The sequence below is a fragment of the Piliocolobus tephrosceles genome, chromosome 1 (genome assembly GCF_002776525.5).
Source record: "Piliocolobus tephrosceles isolate RC106 chromosome 1, ASM277652v3, whole genome shotgun sequence".
NCBI classification, from domain to species: domain Eukaryota; kingdom Metazoa; phylum Chordata; class Mammalia; order Primates; family Cercopithecidae; genus Piliocolobus; species Piliocolobus tephrosceles.
The window spans coordinates 136,055,052-136,078,680 of NC_045434.1; the positions used below are offsets into that span (position 1 = coordinate 136,055,052).

Consider the following 23,629-nt stretch of genomic DNA (forward strand, 5'->3'; position numbering starts at 1 on the left):
AAAATGGATCAGTGGGGACAGATCTCAGAAAATGCAAAAATCTGCTAACTGAGATGAAGGATTCATTCTGAAGCATATACCAGTGTGAGGGCATATGGAGGAAGGAGAATGAAGGGTTGTACATAGAGCTGGCTGCAGAAGTCCTCCTGGACTAGATTTGGTTTAGAGAAGAAGGTGGGGCTAGAAGCCATTTAGAATGGAACTGGTAGTACCAGAGCAGAGCCTTTGGGTTTTGAGACTTGGAAGTCACAGCCCATCCTCTTCTTCTGCCAGCATCTTTCTATAAGTTGCTGGGCTAGGAATTAATAAGTAAAAGGAGTTGGCACAGCACAAGTAGAAATATACAATAAGGAAACATGTAAGGAAAAGCAGCAAAAATGAGAATGTACACACACACAAAAAAGTTGCTGTTAAACCAACAAATATTCTGACCAAATATGCCCCCCTTATCACCTATACAGAGAAAGATACTAAGGCAGAAATGAAAGAACTCAGGGAAAAGTAAAAGAAGGCAAGATATTAAAACAATATGAATTGTGAGCTTGTAGAAGTCAGTAAAGAAGTCATAGAAAAATTACCTCATAAATCTAGATGAAATTGGAAGGAGCACAAAGGGAAGTTATACTTTCTAGGAAACAGTAAAGAGAAATAAGAAAATCAAACAAACAAAAATGAATTTAAAGAACATAATAAAAAGGATTACAGAGAAATGACACATGTAGAAGACAACAATGATTCAACATATTCATAATAGGAATTTGTAAAGAAGAAAACCAAAACCATGAAATAGAACCAATATTCAAGGATACAATTCATTAAAAGTTTGCTGAAGTAAATAAAAAAAAAAGACTTGAATCTATGCAATGAATGGGCATACTAAGCACCTGAAAACATTTATCAAGAATGGTCAATATGGAGCCATATTCTAATAAAATTACTGCATTTCAAAGATAAAGAACAACTCTTTCGAGAATGTTGGTAAAAATACAGCATCACTTATAAGGAGAAAAATATTTAGCTGACTTCAGATTTAGAAGGACCACCTGAGAACCGTGAAACTACAGCTGCAAGATATTCAAGGAAATAAAGTATCATGAAATAATTTTATATCCCACGAAATTTAAGGTACAAGTCTATAAAAAATCAATTCTGAAAAGTCCAACACTCAGGAAATGTTGTTCCCATAAACCCTTCTTGAGGAAACTAATAGAGGATAAACTTCAGCCAAAGAGAAGTGATTGGAGAAGCTACTACAAAAGTCCAGCTCTATTTGTCAAAAGAAAATGTGGGAAAAAGAAAAAATATAAATGCCATACAAACTAATAATGTAGGAATGGTACAATTACAGAAAAATAGTAGGAGAAGAGAGGAAGCATGTGGAGAGTAGATTAATTTTGCTGATTGCCGCATCTGAAGAAGCTAGGCATTAAATATTATACGGTTGGTAAATTAGATGAAAGAAATATAAGGATATTTAACAATGAAAAGATAAACACTAAGAAAGACACTCCTATTGACTAATATTAGAGGGTATGGGAAGGGGTTAAAGGGAGGAAAATAAAACAGTGTTCAAAGGAAAGAAGTAATAGATATGTCTAATGAAAGGACTAGGGACATTATATACATTTAAAATCTTAAAGGAAACCCTTAGAATAAAAATACAAACCCTTCTAAATCTCAAAAGACATATACAAAGCAAAGCAAAGGAAACAAACTACATAGTGAAAGACTTCAAAAAATTAAAGTGGTGGCCGGGCGCGGTGGCTCAAGCCTGTAATCCCAGCACTTTGGGAGGCTGAGACGGGCAGATCACGAGGTCAGGAGATCGAGACCATCCTGGCTAACATGGTGAAACCCCGTCTCTACTAAGAAGTACAAAAAACTAGCCTGGCCAGGTGGCGGGCGCCTGTAGTCCCAGCTCAGGAGGCTGAGGCAGGAGAATGGTGTGAACCCAGGAGGCGGAACTTGCAGTGAGCTGAGATCTGGCCACTGCACTCCAGCCTGGGTGACAGAGAGAGACTCCATCTCAAACAAAAACAAAAACAAAAACAAAAAAAATTAAAGTGGTAACATAAAATAATACAACAGATTAAACAAACCATCATATTAGCAAATGTAGATAGATTTAGTTTATATATTCAAAGAAAAAATTCAGATTGGATCAAAAAACAAATACAAACCCTTTTTCTTTACCTAAAGCACAGTGTTTCAAAGTAGATGAAAACAAAAATAAAGGCAAAGGTGTATCAGACAAATGTAAACAAAAAGGAAGTCTATTGAGGGAAGCTTAGTCTTACCACCAGTTAAGGTAATGCCAAAAAAAAAAAAAACCCAATAAACTGGACATAGAAATTATTTTTGTAATTCTGAAAGGTGCAGTACTCAATAAATATGTGAACTGTATGATTATCTGTGCATAAAAACCATGACATCAATATTCATAAAGCAAAGACCCACAAGAGAGAAAAGACCAAATAGACACACTACTGGTAAGAGACTTTACCTCTCAGTTGATAGCAGATTAATTGTATAAAAATAAACAAGAATATAGAGGATATAAATTACATAAACAATGATGTACAACTAACTGGTATGTATTAAATTTTGTACCTTGAAACACCTTTCCAAGTGCTTATGAAATGTTATTGAAAATTGATCACTTATGAGGCTAATTGAGTTTTAAAAAAGAAAGTGCTGATTAGACACCATTATCTGATCATAATACTATTAAGTTAGATTTTAATAACAAAAATAAGAAAACAAAAAGACCTTTCCAACTGAAAATATAAAACTTTTTTCTTAAACCATTTGGGTCAAAGAGAAAATACAAATAAAAATACTTTCCAGAAAACAACAAAAATGCAAATGCTACATATCAAAATCTATGAGATGCAGCTAAAGCAGCACTCAGGAAAATGTATAGCTTGAATGCCTTCATTATCAAGGAAGAAAAGAAAAATAAAGAACTAATTACTCATCTTCAGAAATTAGAAAAAGAGTAAAATTAAACAAAATAAAATGGGAAGAGATGATAAAGATAAATGCTAAAGTTAATGATATAGAAAACAAAAATAGTAGATAAACAAATCTGAAGGCTGTATAGATTTGAAATGACCGATAATGACATGGACTTAAGAATAAATAGAGCAAAATATTCAAAATTAGAAAAATGGGACAGAGGGCCACAGGCATAGGAAATGTGAAGATTTCTGGGTAATACATATGAAAGCCCAGAGGAAATTTATTATTTCACAGAAAAAATGTAAGTTTCTAAAATTGTCTCAAGATGCAGTTGAAAATTAGAATAAATCAATTAACATAGAAGAGATTAGGAAAGTGGATGAAGCGCTATCAATGAAAGAACCAACATTATCAATTTGGTTTAGAGGTGAGTTTCATTAACTTTTTGGGGAAAAATGTAATTTCAAAGGTTACTGAAATTGTTTTAGGCTATAGAAAATAATGAAATTTCAGTATTATTGTCTGATAAAGATAGGACAATAAGCAAAAAACACTGACCAGTCAACTCATAAATATTGATGCAGTGATTCTACATAAAATTATTAGTCAATAATCCAGTGAGGTATCAAGAGAATAATGTAAGACTAATAAGATTTTATTTTAGGGATGCAATCATGGTTCAATAACAGGAAATTTATTCAGTAATAAGTGTTCAAACACATTTGATTTTTATAAAACAGCTATTTGTCATGAAAGCTCCACTAAAAATAGAATTGGAGGAAACATACATATAAAGAAACATTGAAAACACATATATTATTTTTAAAGTTTTCAAATAATACTCTTCCCGATAATATTTCTATATAATAGGATCAGAAACTTGAAGCACTAGATGGCAGGGGTTCTTGATAAATGCAAGGGGAGATGTTCCTGGGGCAGTGTGCAGCCCTTGATATACCACATGTATGATTCTTTTTTATATATATAGTTTATCTGGTATCTCAGAATTATAGCTTTCTGATACTTTATGATCATATATACTTTAAATTTAAGCATTGTGATTTCCACAGAAGCAGTGTTCCTTCCATAGTTTACTTCTCAGATTGAGCTAGGCATACCCTTAGAGTTAGGTAACCCTGGGTGAGGATATCCAATGTCACAGACTAACATAGCTAGTTTCAGCACTGTAAATTTTCACTGAAGATTGGGGATGAGTACAATTAGCTGATTTAGCTCTTAAGTAATTTATATTGTATATTGAAACAGCCAGCCATATTATGGATTAAAGTTTAAATTTTGCATGAATTATGATGATAAAACATAAGAAGTCAAAGGGTTTTTTTTGGTGATATATGGGGACTCTTTGAAATATTTCCCTAAATTCCTGGAGGTGCATATAATTCTACACTGCTGTTAGGAATATTTTGGTGGAAAAGTTTGAGACACTCTGTCATACAATATCATAGATATAAATATTTCTATCCTTTAAAACTGTCATGAAATTACAACTATTTTATTGATAAAATGATGGTTGTTCTAACCTTAAAACACTTTAGTGTTTTGTGAAGATCTCTGTTAGAAAACATTTAAATTGCATTGCTAGATTACACAGGAATGGCATTCAGTAATTTCATTGTTGTACACAGTTGTGAGATTTGGGAACTGAGATTCTCCCTTATCTTTTGTTATTTGTAATAAGGATGCATTATCAAATATCTACTAATTTCCTACAAAAGGAAAAAGTAAGGTGATGCCAAATGTTCCTGGCTAATCTTCAAAAACTTTTATTTTTTTCACTTATCACAATTCTCTAACATTTCTGATTGGAGATGATTATATTTATGCAAAGATACAGATGGGAAATTTATAACCCAAAGAATAATAAAGATCATACAGCTTAATCTGCCATTCTGTATTTTAAAGACAGAATTTGTCATTCTTTATAAGTGATATTTAAATTTATATCACTCCAGAGGTGAATATGAGCCCTGGTCAGATTGCTGTGGGGCAAATTCATTCATTCAGAAATTACAGGACTATTTGCAAGGCAGGTGCTGAAGAGATCTAATAATGAATCAGACAGATCCAGTTTTCCAGAAGCTTTTAATTGGGTAAAGGAGACAAACAATATACTATTGGTAATATTACAATGAATAATAAATCAGATGAATCCATAATTATATCAAATCCATATTATGTAAAATGCATATTCAATAATAGATATTGAAAGAGTCTAAAAGTTGGATAAAAGTTACTCTGGAGGACTGGAAAAAAGTGGAAGAAAGAGAAGCTTGGAAGGAACAGAAAAAGCAGAGTGATTGCCAATAAAATGAATTTAAATTCTTTTATCCAGAAATTATCAAAGGACTTTGGTAACCAGAGTACTTTAAGTGTAGCACACACTTAAGATAGTAGGCATTGGGAAAGCTTCCATGCAACTTGCAAATTCCCAGAAGGTTAGAAGGAAAAAACAGCCTGAAAAATTATACTTTAAGGGATTTTGTGACTCTAATTTATAAAATGCTTTCCAAACCACAATTATCTTTGGAAGTATGACTCCAGTTTCACTTTAACATAGATGTCATTAAATTTTAAGTTCTGAATTAAAGAACCAAATGGCATCTGGGAATCTTTGAACATGTATATTCATTGAAGTAACAAATAAGAATCCTAGTCAAATGGAAAACAAGAGAGCTAAACTAATTAAATTTTGGAGGCCAGGTGTGGTGGTAATCCCTGTAATCCCAGTGCTGTGGGAGGATTGCTTTAGCCTAGGAGTTCAAGACTATCCTGGGCAATAGAGCAAAACTCTGTCTCTATGAAAAATACAAAAATTAGCCAGGTATGATGGCATGCCCTTGTAGTGCCAGCTACTTGGGAAGCTGAGGTGGGAGGATCCCTTGAACCCCGGAGTTCAAGGCTGCAGTGAGCTATAATCATGCTGCTGCACTCCAGCCTGAGTAACAGATGGAAACCCTGTCTCCAAAATAATAAATAAACTAATAATAAATAAGTTTTGGGTTTAGAGATTGGTGTGTGTGTAGGGGAAGGAGCATGTACTTTGTTCAAATTATTGAGTATAATGTCTTATTCTCCTCCTCCCTATTTCTCATTACCCGTAATTAGTTATTGATAGAACATGGTTATTTTAGAAATTACTGTTGCTACAACGAAGATTTCCTCATATTCAAACATTTATATGAACACATGAATGCAAAAAAGTAAGATTCTTTCTCTCTCTCTTTTTTAAATTTCCAGGCATAGATATTCTTCATCAACTAGGCCTTGGAGGCAAAGATGTAAGACACTCATCATCAGCGACTGCTGTACCAGCATCATCTGCACCATTACCTCAGGGGGTCCATTTAACAGAATCAGGCATCATTTTAAAAAATGATGCTTATATTGAGACACCTTTCATGAAAATTTTACCAGTCAAATTAGGGCAGCCGTTTACAATAATTACTGGGTTACAGTCACATCGGGTGAACAATGCATTTCTCTTCAGCATTAGAAATAAAAATAGACTGCAATTAGGAGTGCAATTACTACCTAAAAAATTAGTAGTACACATTAGAGGAAAGCAGGCTGTAGTTTTCAACTACAGTGTTCATGATGAGCAATGGCATTTATTTGCCATTACTATTAGAAACCAAAGTGTCTCAATGTTTGTTGAATGTGGAAAGAAATATTTTAGCACAGAGACTATTTCAGAAGTTCAGACCTTTGATTCGAATAGTGTGTTTACTTTAGGAAGTATGAATAATAATTCTGTCCATTTTGAAGGAATAGTATGTCAGTTAGATATTATTCCTTCTGCAGAAGCATCTGCAGACTACTGCAGATATGTGAAACAGCAGTGTCGCCAAGCAGACAAATACCAACCTGAAACAAGCCTTCCTCATACAACTCTCATACCAACTAAGATACTGGAACACTCTCCCCCGCCCAAACGGTTTGCTGAAAAAGTACTGTCAGAGGATACATTTACTGAAGGCAGAAGTATTCCAAATATCATAAATAATGATTCTGAAACAGTGTATAAAAGACGAGAACACCAGATATCAAGATCTCAGTTATCTTCTCTTCAGTCAGGAAATGTCTCTGCTGTGGATCTCACAAACCATGGGATTCAGGCCAAACAAATGATCACTGAGGAAGATACTCAGACAAATTTAAGCCTGTCAGTGACCCCTCATGGCATCAGTGAGGCAGGAATGAATACCAAAGAGAAATTTAGTTCTCTCCTAAATGTATCTGACAATATCACACAACATGATGATAGACTAACTGGTCTGTCACTGTTTAAGAAGATGCCATCTATTCTTCCACAAATAACACAAGATACAATTACTAATCTCAAGAAGGCTATCACAGCAAATCTACATACTAATGAACTCATGGAAATGCAACCAATTTTAAACACAAGCTTGTACAGAGTGTCAAATGAACCGTCTGTGGATAATCACCTTGATCTAAGGAAAGAAGGTGAATTTTATCCTGATGCTACTTATCCCATCGAAAATAGCTATGAAACTGAGCTTTATGATTATTATTATTATGAAGATCTAAATACAATGCTCGAGATGGAGTATCTGAGAGGGCCAAAAGGAGACACTGGACCTCCCGTAAGTTTGTTTTGTTTTGTTTTGTTTTAGTATCTCTTAATACGCTAACTTACATTTTAAATTCTCTTTAAAATACATTTTAAAGAGAGTTCTCTGGACCAAACAATACATAACAGATAAAATCTGTCACAGAAATGCATTCTGGCATGGTAATTGAATTTTTGGTTGCTGTAACACATCTGCCAGAATGTAACCCTGGCTCAAATATTGTGCTTTTGTTCTTCAATTGGTAGGCTAAAAGGTTACTTCATTCTGGTTAAGTAGTGGGCAAACTATTTGTTTTTCTTGTTCAGTTGAAATTCAGTCAGTAATTCAACTGCTAAATATAGATAATATGTATTTTCAAAACCGCAGGAGAATGCATAGTCATGTTAAGAGAAGGATATAAAAATATGGTAGATTAAAGAAAAATACATTAAATACGCCTATTAAATATTATTACAGCAAAATAGCATCAAATGGATTAAAATAGGTTGCAAAACTTACTTTAGATAGAGATTATTGTGTAATGAATCATTGATTGTCCTTAGTGATATGGTCAATTTATATTTATGGGTTAATTAAAGCTCCCCTTGCCTAACACAAAGAAAACCAGTTATCAGTCAATTCAATGGGGGGCAGGGATAAAAAAAAAAAAAAAAAAAAACAACGAAGGCACTTGTTTATATCATATAAACAAAACTGTGAGATAATAGACTGAATTTTTCAGCCCTGAATTTCTTTTGTTGTATAGGTGGGAATTAGAGATCAACATTTAAAAATTTCTAAAATCATTTAAAAACCACTCAAAGCCATTTAAAATCACAGTGTTGGAAATAGTGTTTTTACACTTCATATTTGTATAATTTACCTTTATGTCTTTAGAAGCTGTTTTTTTTCAAAATTTTGAGTAGACTAAAATATATCTTAAAGTATTTATTTAATGAAAATAAAATTTGAGTCTTTGGCTTAGCTCTAGAAATCATAGAATGGGAGAAGGTGAAGTCACTCTTTTAGCTTGTGTTTCCTTCATGGTTATTCCTAAAAGTGATTTGATAGGTGTTGAGCCACTCTTGCTAGAGTAAATGTTTGAGGTTTAAAAATAAAATATGAAGAATATACTATTATAGAGAAATAAACTCTTCAACTATGGCAATTACCAACATATTGGTCATAAAATTGAATCACTGGACATGTCATATTAAGCAAATAGTCATGGAAGTAATTTATTTTCTTCAGAAAAAGTCAGTCTGATCAGATGAGCATCAATCTCTTCTGTAAATTCAAAAATAGTCATTCAATATTGGCAGGTGAAACTAATATTCAGCAGATATTTACTTAGTCTCTGCTATATGCAAGGCAGGAACACAAAGTATGTATAACCCAGTAATTGCTCAGAAAAAGCTTGTATTTCATAATGAAGATATTTATAACTATTAAATGTATCTTGTAATAAAGTAGGATAAATGTTGCAGAGAGATGCAAAGTAAGTGTATGTGTATGGGCTAGAGATGTTCAAAGGTTAAAAAAAGTAGTATTTTTTTGATGGAGTCTCTATGAAAAATCACTTAAAGCTGAGCTGTTCAGAATAAGATCTTGTGGACAAAGTTAGTTATGACCTAAGCTCTAAGAATGGGTAAGATTTTGATAGGTGAGAGGAGTAGGTGAGTTTTTTTATAACAGCATAATAGCTATCATTTATTGAGTACCTTGTGGAAGATGCTCTACCAGTCTCTTTGCATATATTATCTTAAAAGAACTTTTTACAGTTAGTAGTGTTATCCTCGTTTTTCAGGTGAAGAAACTGAAGCCCAAAGAGTTAATTTACTTGCCCACGATGACATTGTTGGTAAATGGTAGAGCCAGGATTTGAATCCATGTTTTCTTCCTCTAAAGCAGACAAATAAAGATCCAAGCTTGATGGTGTCAGGTTGTGGACATTCTTAACTATCAAATGATCATTCTAACTTTATCTTGTTCTCAAAGGGGAATTTTGTAGGTTTCTAAGCAGAGATATTAATCAGAAAGTCGGTCTGGTAACAGTGCCCAGGATAGGAAGTTTCTGTTACCATCTTGGTGTTAAAGGACTAGAACATTATCTAGGTTGGCAGCAGTGAAAATGCAAAGGAAAAGTCAGATTCAAGAGATTTTGAAGGAAGATTTGGTAGAACTAGGAAATTAACGGGACCTAGGGAACAAGCAAAAAGGAAAAGAATAAAAGATGACTATCAAATTTTAAGCCTGCAGGTTGAGAGCATGGTGATATCATTATTAAAAACTGTAATTAAGAGGGAAAGTCAATTTTAGGAGAGAAAAATGTAACATTTAAAGAACTGTTGGTAATTCAGCTGTTAGAAGAGTTGAAGAAGCTGAAGTAAAGAAGAGATATCAAGGCTGGGGATATAGATTTGGGATTATTCCTATTGATATTATAGTTGAAACTCTAGAGTTGGGTAGATTTTCAAAGAGAGGAATGTGGCATAGGGTCACCAGTCAAATCAGGGGGATGCTTGCTTTTTGGTTATAGAAAGAAAAAGCAGAAATGTGATGAGAAGTCAGAGAGACAGGAGAAAAGAATAGTGATATCAAAATATAAAAGAAGCAATATCAAAAAGCCAAAGAAGAGACTTTTGAGAAGGAATTGATCAGCAGGGCCAAAAGAGACAAGTCGAAGAGAATGAGGACTGAGAAAAAGGGGTAATCTGTTGTATATCTTGGTGAAAAAGTCATTGTTGAACTTTGAGAATCCTAACTTCAGCACAGTGTAGAAGACTAAAGGTAGATTTTAGAGAGCTAATGAGAGACTGAATGGTGGTAAAATAATGAACTTGTAGGAATTGTTTTACTGCTTCTGAACTTGTAGGAATTGTTTTACTGCTTACTGATGTGACTCAAAAGCCTGAAGCCAGCCTGGTTTTTCCTACTTTTAGGTGACAATTTTTTCCTGCCTATATACCCATGCAGTTCTGTATCTTTGAAGTTCTTTAAACCTATTAGGTTCTGAATCAGGTTTTTTGGGGAATACTCTTTTGATCTGAGGATTATTTTTCATTATAGAAAGACTTCCCCTTTTAATAACCAAATATTGCTTGGTTCCATTTTTCTAAATTCTTTGGGCATACAAGCTTGCATATGTCAAATGTCATCTGTGATGATGAATGGTATTTATTATCTTCTCTACAACTGTGTCATCATGATTGCTCTTTTCCATTTCATTTTGTGCGAACTCATTTATTCTATATATTCCTGTCCCTTCATTGATTTTTAAATTCTATTTAATCAGTTTTTATTTCTCTGACATGGCTTTCATCAAAGAGTTTCTTTTTTTCTCTTTCATTTTTTTTTAATCTTTCACATTTTTAAAAATCTTTCACAACTCTTCTTTGAGCTTTATTTTTGAAGATTAATGTCATGTTGACATTCTTTGAATATGTAGTGAACTACGTAACTGAACTCTTTATCTGTTGTTGTATGAAGTAATTCCTCTTCTGGTAAATAATTTTCTTTTTTTTCACATTAACAATTATTCTCTTTATTATATGCTAATAAAAAGGATGCTGTTAGTGAATTAATGTTAAAACAATATTCATGTTAAAAGAATGGTACTAAGTAGAATTTTTTTATTGTACTTCAAGTTCTACGGTACATGTGCACAAGGTGCAGGTTTGTTACATATGTATACATGTGCCATGTTGGTTTGCTGCACCCATTAACTCGTCATTTACATTATGTATTTCTCCTAATGCTATCCCTCCCCTCTACCACCACCACACAACAGTCCCTGGTGTGTGATGTTCCCCACCCTATGTCCAAGTGTTCTCATTCTTCAATTCCCACCTATGACTGAGAACATGCGGTGTTTGGTTTTCTGTCCTTGTGATAGTTTGCTCAGAATGATGGTTTCCAGCTTCATCCATGTCCCTACAAAGGACATGAACTCATCCTTTTTTATGGCTGTATAGTATTCCATGGTGTGTATGTGCCACATTTCCTTAATCCAGTCTATCATAGATGAACATTTGGGTTGGTTCCAAGTCTTTGCTATTGTGAATAGTGCCACAATAAACATGCGTGTGCATGTGTCTTTATAGTAGCATGATTTATAATCCTTTGGGTATATACCCAGTAATGGGATGACTGGGTCAAATGGGATTTCTAGTTCTAGATCCTTGAGGAATCACCACACTGTCTTCCACAATGGTTGAAGTAGTTTACAGTCCCACCAACAGTGTAAGGGCGTTCCTATTTCTCCATATCTTCACCAGCATCTGTTGTTCCCTGACTTTTTAGTGATCACCATTCTAAATGGTGTGAGATGGTATCTTATTGTGGTTTTGATTTGCATTTCTCTGATGACCAGTGATGATGAGTATTTTTTCATGTGTCTGTTGGCTGCATAAATGTATTCTTTTCAGAAGTGTCTGTTCATCTCCTTTGCCTACTTTTTGATGGGGTTGTTTGATTTTTCTTGTCAATTTGTTTAAGTTCTTTGTAGAATCTGGATATTAGCCCTTTGTCAGATGGGTAGATTGCAAAAATTTTCTTCCATTCTGTAGGTTGCCTGTTCACTCTGATGGTAGTTTCTTTTGCTGTGCAGAGGCTCTTTAGTTTAATTAGATCCCATTTGTCTATTTTGGCTTTTGTTGTGGTTGCTTTTGGTGTTTAAGTCATGAAGTCATAGGCCCATGCCTATATCCTGAATGGTATTGCCTAGGTTTTCTTCTAGGGTTTTTATGGTTTTGGGTCTAACATTTAAGTCTTTAATCCATCTTGAATTAATTTTTGTATAAGATGTAAGGAAGGGATCCAGTTTCAGCTTTCTACATATGGCAAGCCAGTTTTCCCCTCACCATTTATTAAATAGGGAATCCTTTCCCCATTTCTTGTCCTTGTCAGATTTGTCAAAGATCAGATGGTTGTAGATGTATGGTGTTATTTCTGAGGCCTCTGTTCTGTTCCATTGGTCTATATATCTGTTTTGGTACGAGTACCATGCTGTTTTGGTTACTGTAGCCTTGCAGTTTGAAGTCAGGTAGCATGAGGCCTCCAGCTTTGTTCTTTAAATTTATTTTCCTGTCCTCTCACTTTTCCCTTCCTCCCAGCATCTATTTATAAATCCTCTACTGATTGCTCTCTGGTTATTATTCATTTTTAAAATAAAGGTAACTCTATCTGGGTGACTTGTTTCAGAATGGTATAGGGAGAGGCATAGGAAAGTAAGGTGGAATGGTACACAGACTCAAATTTAGATTGCTGCCTGAAACACCATCTTACCATATTTGTTGTATCTTCTACCCAGAGGCATGTGTCCTCTCATGTTCACACACAATTTGTTGTGAAGCCTTTTGTATCACAGGCTCTCTCAGAAGTGATAGGGTGATTTGTGTTCTTCTTGTCTTTTGTCCCCTCTCACTAGAGAGGGTTCTGGTTGTGGATCATAAAAGTGGTATTTTCTTCTTCAGCTCCACCTTTTCTACTCTTGGCTCTTTGAAGTTGGGTTTTTACTGGGTCATGAATCATGTTTCCTGTGGCCCATTCCCTTAAACCTTATCATAATCAAAAAATTGTTGAAGTGGATTTTGAAGACGAATATGTATCCAAGGTTTGAGGTCTGAGGAGGTTTTTGGTTTTGGTTATCTCTCAACACCTTCGCTCCAAAGTTCCTCAGTATTGGGCAGATAATCTTCACATTTTGTGGTTTGTGGTTATGATCCTTTCCTTGTTTCAGAGGAGAGGATGTTTTCTTCTTTTGGTGCTTCTTGTTGTTTATAGCTGATTTTGAGGGAGGGAGAGTAGTCTGAAAAATCTTCTCACTCTGACATCTTTTACCAAAATTCTCTAGTGATCTTTTACAAAGATGAATCAGATAACATTATTTATCAGCTTAAATCCTTCAGTGGAAGAAGGTTATAGCACTTAAACTCAAACCCTGTATTCTGACCTGTGCAGGTATGTGATATGGCCCCTGCTTAACTCTACAACTGCCTCTTGCCCCACTTTCCCCCTTACTCTATTAGTTTTTCTTTTTTAATTCCTCAAAATGATTGTGTCTTTTATTTGTTTTGTTTTGTTTTGTTTTACTCATGCCCTCATTCATTTATTCCTATCTTCTGGAATTTTATTTTCTTCTCTTTTCTAGCTCCTATTAATCTTTTAGGTCTAACTAAATACTTCTTCAGAAAAGCCTTCTTTGACATCACAATAAAAATTAGGTCCACTACGTTAACCTCTTTCTTGGTTGCCTTTTCTTTTCCTCCATATCACTAAGTAAAATTTGTAATTGCGTGTTTATCTGTTAATGTATGTGTTTTTTTCTAGACTGCAAACTCCAGGAGGGCTTGATGCTTTATAATATTTATTGAGTGAGTGAATGAATAAATTCAAAAAGGAATGTAAGATGCAGGATTTCCAATGTTAACTGGCCAGGGGTTATTATCTTTTAGAAGTATTGGTCTATCAAATAGATTTACCTTAATGTATATATTACCCTCATAATAATAATATCTAACATTTACTCAGTGATTGCTGTGCCTTATGCATACCTTAAAAAATTAATTAGGCCAGGCACAGTGGCTCACACCTGTAATCCCAACACTTTGGGAGGCCGATGTGGGGGGATCACGACGTCAGGAGTTTGAGACCAGCCTGACCAACATGGTGAAACCCTGTCTCTACTAAAAATACAAAAAAATTAGCTGGACATGGTGGCACGCACCTGTAATCCCAGCTACTCAGGAGGCTGAGGCAGGAGAATTGCTTGAACCCAACAAGGGGAGATTGCAGTAAGCCGAGATCATGCCAGTGTACTCCAGCCTGGGTGACAGAGCGAGACTCCGTTTCAAAAAAAAAGAGGTTAATTAGACTACAGTTTACTGGTTGACTACTATCACTGCCAGGCACAGTGACAGGTATTTTATATACAACAGCTTTAATACTCACAATAACCCTGAAAGGTAAATTTCTATCATCAATATTTTAAAGATGAGGAAACTAAGGCTTAGAAAGGGTAACTGACTAATCCAAGGTTATTCAGCAAGTAAATGATTAAGGCATGTTTTGAATCTACATTGTATGATTGCAAAACCATTGCTCTTTAAATCGAATTGTACTTTCTCTTAATAACAAATAATCTGAAAGTTAAAGTGCCTTTCTTAGTACTTAACCTTATTTATAGAAAGTAATTTATTCTCCTCAAAAATGTCATGCTATAAAAATTATCTTTGTTTTCTGGTATCTAGAAAATGCCTATTAATAATATGTTGTCAAAGATTTTGAATCTGCAAAATTATGAAGACATGAGAATTGATTTTAATTTAGTGCTTATTAAACAATTCAAATATTTAAATCATGACATAAAATATACCTTCTTTCCCCCCCAGTATCTAATGTTAATTGCATCTTAGTTAGTTCAGGCTTCTGTAACAAAATTCCATAAACTAGGAGGCTTATACACTATAGAGATTTATTTCTCACAGTCTGGAAGCTGGGAAGTTGAAGATGAAGGTGCCGGCAGATTTGGTAGTTGGTCAGGGCCTGATTTCTGGTTTATAGACAGCACCTTCGTGCTGTGTCCTTACATGGTGGAAGAGGAAAATGAACTAACTCCCTTATGCCTCTTTTATAGGACACTAATCCCTGACCCATCACCTCCCAACGTCCCCATCTCCTACTACCATCACTTTGTTTAGGATTTCAACACATGAATTTTGGGGAGACACAAATGCAAGCCATAGCAAACTGACTTTCCAGTGTGAAGGGAATAGTGTTTTCTTTTGTCACAAATGGTGTGACAGGGAACTAAACCAAACTAGACATTTTTCAAGAAAACTTTCCATTTTCTTTTTCATTTTAGTTGCAATTTCTCCTACTGGCTCTTATATTTTGGGGAATCAAATTCAAATCAACAGCTGCTAACTTTTTGATTATAACAACAGGACCAGAATTAACTTGAAAAGAAAGTCAATTTTTCTTGACAATGAGTGAAAATCAAGATTTGATGGAAGCTAGTGGTATGATAATGGCTGCTAAAATATTTGAACAGCTGAGGAAGGAGAATGCCCTCAGTTAGGGGCTGAATAGAAATAGCATTTCTCTCTCAATATTAGGAAATACATGAAAAGTTTTATAAATTTAGGGGGTAAGAGAACTAAAGGAAACTAAAGGAAAAACATGGACAGTCTGAAATATATAATGAATGTCAGAAAACTGCAAATGACTCTAATAAAAGAGAAAGTTTCAAGGAGTAGTTAATATCAAAAAAAGTGAGATGAGAAACATGTAAAATAACTTATTTTTTCAACATAACTTACTCATTTCCCTCTGTGTTTTTGAATTGGAATGATCCTTTCCTATCAATCCATTTTCCCTCTCCTCCTTTGAAACTCAGTGTACATTTTAGGTGTACCTGGCCATGCTGCAGTTTAAACTGTATGAAATTATGAAATTGTAGGTTAAAAAACTGTCACGTATTGGCAAGTACATATGATTTAACCTGGATTCATCTCTTTATTTTATGTGCAATCAGCATAGATATATAAACATTTTACAATGAAGAAAAATAAAGCACATAGGTCACAGTCCTTGTTACTGGTGAGGCTAGTATTTTAACCCTGATGTGTCGAATTTGGCAGCGTGTACTATTTTTACTGCAATAATGAATGAAGATTTGTTGAATGGAGTATGTATATGCTCTATAGACACCAAGAACAATGCCATATCTCAGAGTGCTCAGTAACAATTGAATGAATGAACAGATGAATGAATGAATATGTGTTCAACCATATCACAAATGAGCAGTTATTCTTCCACAGTTGATTGTTAAAGTAAAGAAGACAACATAAAACATTATATGGAGAAGTAAAGAAGTAGTGTCCTATTTCTTATTTGATATATTTAAAAATTAACATTTAAATAACTCAGAACACTTTAACAATTGATCAGTTTTTGCTTTCTTAGTTTGTTTTATAAATCATTTAACTCTATTAGTGACTTCCTAGTGTGCTGCAATTGGTATAAGTCAGATTTATTAATGGATATACAAGAAGGATTTCATTGTAACAGTTTAACACATTACGCAGATCGTTGGTATAATTCTTTTAAAAGAACATAAAATGGCCAGTGCTTTCATTTTTCAAAGCAAATCTTCAATTGAGTTTGAAAAAACCTTGTAGTTGCTGGTCTCCAAACCCTAAATTGAATTCCTCCTTCCGCAGTGAAAGTAAATTTAGGTAAAAAATTACCCACAAAACTACTAGTTGTGGTCCCTTTAAAAACCAGATACAGTGGCTGTAACCATAAGTCATAGACTTCCTGCTGCCATTTCTGACCCGATTAAAGAGGACACTTGAGTTTCAACTCACCCCTGCCGATTAGGGTAAGGGGGTTCATGTTACTTAAAAATCATCATCAGCTGGTAACTGGGAACTGAGAAACAGTTGTCTTTGGGTAGAAATCTTATTAAGACCTATAAGAAAAAAAAGCGGCCGGGCGCGGTGGCTCAAGCCTGTAATCCCAGCACTTTGGGAGGCCGAGACGGGCGGATCACGAGGTCAGGAGATAGAGACCATCCTGGCTAACATGGTGAAACCCCGTCTCTACTAAAAAATACAAAAATCTAGCCGGGCGAGGTGGCGGGCGCCTGTAGTCCCAGCTACTCGGGAGGCTGAGGCAGGAGAATGGCGTAAACCCGGGAGGCGGAGCTTGCAGTGAGCTGAGATCCAGCCACTGCACTCCAGCCCGGGCGACAGAGCGAGACTCCGTCTCAAAAAAAAAAAAAAAAAGAAAAAAAAGCATCTACTATCATGCCTAATGTCTTGGCATTTGTTTTCCAAGGGTCCACCTGGTCCAGCAGGTATCCCAGGTCCGTCAGGGAAGAGAGGTCCACGGGTAAGTAGATGGGCTACATTTCCTGCTGGCAGTGAGAATTTTTAACTTTCTAATATGTTTTTTCTAGTATTGTACAGTATGTACTTCCTTTGGAAACCTGCCTGGATCTTCAAACTTAGTCCTACCTTAGCCAATTCAAGAGAAGTTTAAGAACACATGTGGCCTAGTTTATTTTGAGTGTAAACACACAGCCAAGGCATTCTCTGTGAACGTGTCCAACAAAGATGATCAAATTTGTAAATTAGTGGCTGTTCTGGTGCTACTTGTAACATTATTCTTACTTATAAAGTGATCGCAGTAGTCTAAGGTGAGGTTCATTTGTTTGGGGAAATGAAGAGGAGTGGGCTGCCTTAAAACAGTACATTCCTGGATTACATAGTGGAAAATTTCTGAAGCTATTGACTAGAAAATAACTGCCCTGAGGGAAAAAGCTGCATTAAAGATCAGCAGTAGTTTTTCACATTACACAGGCCCAACAAAAGACTTATTGCTGTGTTAAAATTAGTTTCTTTCAAACCTAAAAAAAGTATGGATATTTTACTACAAAACGCCTTTGTTCAATAAGTTAGAAAAAGAATTGTATGACAAATGCAAATACCTTTTATATAATACACTTTGTTTTTATTCTGATTTTTATTTAACATACAAAGACTATAAAGAAAAAATTACTCTAAAATATTACTTTAAGTTGTCCATAGTCCCATCAAACTCTTGTCCATTTGAGGCCTAAGATGAATTCTCACTGGGCTCTGGCTGTTTTGCATTAAAACAAATTCTCTGTAGTTGATGACCTATCACATTTCTCGTGTAGCCCTTCCTAAATCTTGATCATTCTCCTCTAGCCCATGAACCATTCCCATCCTCCTACCTCTCTGTGAGAATTTGGATCCTGCTTTTCTGAGAAACTGGGCCCATTTTCATACTAATTCTATTCCCTATCCACTGCTAAGGTTGTTCTGTCAACAGCATGAACTTCAGGTTCAGAATCTCCATCTGTTCTCATAATATAACAGTTTCCTTCCATATTTTACTTTTTATCTTCCATTTATTTGTCCAATTCTCATTCCTTTAAGGAAGAAAGAGTGTTTTTCTCAAGGCGAATTATTTTACTTGTGTTCCTAATTTCACCTTATTTAACTTAAAATTTGCAGCTTCACATGTTTTCTCCCTGTAAATTTTATATTATTTGGCAGCAACCAACTAGTTAACCCTCTTTTATAAATCCCAAACTTTCATTGATATTAATTTTTCCTAAAGCTATTGTTTTGGCTCACTGTTGTTTGCATTACTGAGCTTTGTGAAATAATAATTTATATCCATTGTCCTTACTTTTACATCAGCAACTTATTCATTAATCCCCATAAATGTTTTACATATACTTTATTAAAATGTACTTTTTGAAGGCTACCAATAATTTAAGTCATAACATCTAACCATTTTTTTTTTTTTTTTTTGTGAGAGAGGGTCTCACTCTGTCACCCAGGCTGGAGCGCAGTGATGGGTATCATAGCTCACTGCAGCCTTGATCTCCAGGGCTCAAGCCATCTTCTTACCTCAGCTTTCTGAGTAGCTGGGACTACAGGTGCGGGCCACTATGCCTGGCAAACTTTTTTGATTTTTGGTAGTGATGAAGTCTTGCTGTGTTGCCCTGGCTGGTCTCCCCTGAGCTCAAGTAATGCTCCCACCTTGGCCTCTCAAAGTGCTAGAATTACAGATGTGAGCCACCACACCCAGCCAAAATTTAATCTTTTTTCTTTAGTTTTCATCTTGCTAGTCGTATTTTCAATATTTGCATTGCTGACATCTCTGCCTTTCTGAAGCATTCTGCTCTATTAATTCAGAATTGAAGAGACAAATAATTATTAACTATATGTTATGTGTTAAGAGGGAGGTATGACTGAAGAGCACAGAAGTAGGGTGCAAAATTGAAGTAAGTATAGAGAACCTGGAGACATAGAAGCCTTTCTTGGAGAGGGTGACCTGTTCCTCTACTTACAGGTTGTACGAGCTGAGTTTTAAATGGGAGTAAAAATAATAACCTTGCAGGATTGTTATAAGGATTAGTAAGGAGAGGCACAAAAACATTAACAGTTCCTAGCATATAGTAGGTACTCAGAAATGGAATCAAGTTTTGAATTCAGATTATATAATTTATCAGTGATGCAAAATCAAATTGCTAAATATTAATCGAGTGTAGCCATTCAATGTGTTAAGTACTACACTACTAATATTTTTAAGAGTCTCTTTTCAAAGAATTTATAATCCTGGGCCTAAATAGAACATGTCATAAGGTAGTTAGAACAGCAATAATGTATTTAAGCAACAGATTAGAACAGTATAAGAAATGTCCCGTAGCAATATACAATTGCTTGGCAAATGAATTTTATATGAAGAAATTTCTATAGAGGTTAGTAGGAAAAAGATATTGCTTCATGTTCTTGTGACTAGGATTTAAAAATGTGTTGACATCTGAAGAATAATTTGGGTAGGTATAGGGGATGAGCTAAAGGAAATAGGTCTTTAAGGTATATATAATAACATAAGCAAAAACTCAAATGTAGAAAGGGATAACACATGTTGACAGGAAAGTAAGCAATTGTACTTTTTTCCCTTCCAATATGTTCCAAGAATGATGACTTTTTTCACTACTTGCAGGGCATACCAGGGCCACATGGAAATCCTGGGTTACCTGGATTACCTGGTCCAAAGGTAAGTGACTACTAATGAGTATCATATGATTTTCCTGACATTAAAAAGAAGATCCCTAACATTTAAGGCCAGTCTTGATACATCAAGGATCTCTGTCATCTCCAGAGCATGATTCTTCAACATGATTGTCTTAGCCTGGCAGACAGCTAGGTTCCTCTGAAAGCCCACCATACTTGGATTTATATTCTTAGTAGTAAAATCAGGTATAGGCCTGCTTAGTATTCCAAAATCATTATTGTCAAAAATATGATGGCAATGTATGGAAACCTCTGAAATATAAGATTATGATTTGAGTAATTTACCTTACTCAAAGGTCATTTTAATTTGTAAATAAACACCAAGGAAATAAAATATTATTTACCTGCTCCACACTTCCCTAATTATTTTTACCTGAAAAAAACTGAGGATGTTTAAAGAATGATTAAATGTTTATGCAAATATCTAACCTGAAAATCTATATATATGAGTGTACATAGTTGTATGATAGTCATATGATAGATGATTGTGTGATAAATAGTAGTAAGAACATAGAAAAATGTATGGAAGAATACAGGAACACAGGTTGATTACCTTGTGAGAAAGTATGAGAATGGAGATATCACTAAATATAAATATAAAATATTTAATGATATATCCATTCCCATATTTCCTCGTTAAAATGAAAGATTCCCATTTCCATTATATATAATATATTAAATAAATATATATAAAATAAAATATTCCCATGCCCTTAAAATATATAAAATGAAGTATTCCCATTCCCAATATATGTATATATTCTCAGTTTTTCAGGCTGCTATAACAAAATACCATAAACTGAGTAGTTTATAAGCAACAGAAATTTATTTCTAACAGTTAACACAGTTCTGGAGTCTCGGAAGTCCAAGATTAGAGCACCAGAAGATTTAGTGTCTACTGAGGGCTTGCTTTCTGGTTCATAGGCAGAGCCTTCTCAATGTGTCACCACACAATGGAAGGAACTAACTACATCTCTGGGGTCTCTTTTATAAGGGCATTAATCCCATTCATACGAGCTCCACCTATCATTACGTTGGGGATTAGGTTTCAACGTATAAGTTTTGAAGGGAAAAACATTCAATCTATTGCATTAAGAAGAAGAGAAAAGAAAAAAGTGTGCATATGAGTGATGACAGAGGTTGGGGAACAGATTAGATAAATATTAGGATCTTGGTTGCCAGTAACTTCATGAATCTTTGAGGATCTCACCTCTCTGCTTATCAGTGATCGCATTCAGAAGTAAACATGAAATCATATAGACTGGAATTAAGAACAGAAGTTTTGGAGTCTGACAGATGGGGGTGCAAGTCTTAGCACTTTCAATTTGAATGGCTAAAAGCAAATTGCTTGCTTAGGCTCATCAAGCTTCTCTGTTTTTCTGTAAAATGGGGAGAATCATGCTACCTGCTCATAGTGCTAAAGTGATGGCTAAATACATTAATGTGAGTAGAGCTCTTAACATGGTGCTATGATGCCATAAGTAGTATCATTATTATTAATAGGTAATAATAGCATATAACAAGATAATTCAAATCTAAATTTTCTAAAATTTCTCACCTGTGTTGAAAATTGTTTTGAATTCAATAAAAGTGCCTCAGAGAGGAAAAACCAATCTTTAAAATCAAGTCTGGATGAGTAATAGGGAAGAAGATAGATGATTTCTAAAGAAATTAGGAATTTGTTTTTGAGTTTGTGGTTTCATAGCCCTTCGAGCTTTATTTGGGGACTTTATAATTAGTCTAGTAAGGTTAAAGTAGCTGTAAGGGCTCAGATTATATTTCTCCACAGGGCTGAAGTTATAGTGGGTTTATATTCCTGCTAATTGCCTCCTCTCCACAAGACCCAGGGAGACAGAAAACAGGAGAGGGGAATTTCCACATGGCTTTTATTCTTCTCCCCCTTCTAGGTTAGTGCTAAAGTAATTCCGGGTTTTGCACATTAAAAAGGAAGAAACCACAATTACTTTTGCACCAACCTAATACTTCAGCCAGTAGCGAACAGTTAGGCACTCTTGTAATTTATCTCTCAATCTGCAGTGGCAAGTACCAGTTTACTCCCTTTAGAGAATCCTTTTTCTTTTTTTTTTTTTTTTTTTTTTTTGAGACGGAGTTTTGCTCTTGTTGCCCAGGCTGGAGTGCAGTGGTGCGATCTCGGCTCACTGCAACCTCCGCCTCTCGGATTCAAGCGATTCTCCTGCCACAGCCTTCTGAGTAGCTGGGGTTACAGGCGTGTGCCACCATGCCTGGCTAGTTTTCTTTTTTTTAATCTTTTTTTTAGTAAAGATGGGGTTTCTCCATTTTGGTCAGGCTGGTCTCAACTTCCCGACCTCAGGTGATCCGCCTGAGGAGTGCCAGCGTGAGCCACTGCGGCCAGCCCGAGAGTCCTTTCTTAATAAGCACTGTTGCTGTTTCAGAATAGAAGCAAATATAAACAAAAAATGTTGAAAATAGAGTGAGGAGAGATAAGGTAGAGATGGTGGAAAGTATTTTATTTCATTGACTTCTTAAAATGTGTATAAATATTTAGAAGAAAATATTTGTATCAAAGTAAAATTATCTCTGTTCCAAGATTAAACACATTGTAATAGAGATCCCAGTTACCTTGATTTGATTATAAGAGTATATCAAATTATTTATCACATGTACCTGGAAAATATGTATCAAAAATAAATTTTAAAAATATTAAAAACAATGTTTTTAAATAGTGTTTAGTATTAATATATGTCTGTGAGATGACCTAGGAGAGAAGAAAATGTAATCTCAAGAGTCTTCTTTAATATTATATTTAGTAGGATGGACTTAATTTTGACTATAACTATTCACCAATAAGATATTTCATGAACCCACATATTAGGGATTTAAAAACCTACATTTATTTTGCAAAAACTTAGGCCTATTGGAAATTTAGTCATATAAACCTGAAAAATAGTCTTTACTTCATATTTAATTTGAGAATTTGATAACTGTGTCCAAACTAGCCAAAACTGATCATGATTTAACTGCATATATTTGTGGAAGACAGTAGATTTGTGACAGGTATTAAAAATTACCATTGTATCACAAATGTATCATATAAAGCTTGTAGTGTTTGATTTTGTGAAAACGATTTTCTTAGGTACTTAACATGCATTTTTAGAGTAATCAGAATTAATAGAACATTCAAGCTTTATACTTTATAATTCTCTCTTACCTAATATCTGCCACTTACTTTATGTATGATATCTCTTTAGTTTTATCCCAATCATAAGTACTGTGAGAGCAGGCTTTATTACCTTCTGGTTTGCACTGAAGAAAACACTTGGGAGCAGTAAGCACTTACCCAAGGTAACACTGTTTGTAAGTGGTAGAGGGAGAGACAAAATTGGAATGTCTTGGTCTTTTCTTTACGCAAGGTTGTCTCTCCCAACACAATGAGGAATTCTTTTATAAAATGCCACCTTAAGAAGGCAG

The 23,629-nt window shown here is 34.8% G+C and overlaps 1 protein-coding gene across 1 annotated transcript in view; it reads left to right on the plus strand.

Moving 5' to 3' along the window:
* The window catches only part of COL24A1 (collagen type XXIV alpha 1 chain), a 391,289-nt gene that overhangs the window by 19,438 nt on the left and 348,222 nt on the right, over positions 1–23,629 (plus strand). The window contains exons 3-5 of the mRNA XM_023207327.3: positions 6,220–7,589; positions 17,400–17,453; positions 20,109–20,162. Coding sequence (XP_023063095.2) covers positions 6,220–7,589; positions 17,400–17,453; positions 20,109–20,162 — 1,478 coding nt within the window. The remainder of the gene's footprint in view (positions 1–6,219; positions 7,590–17,399; positions 17,454–20,108; positions 20,163–23,629) is intronic.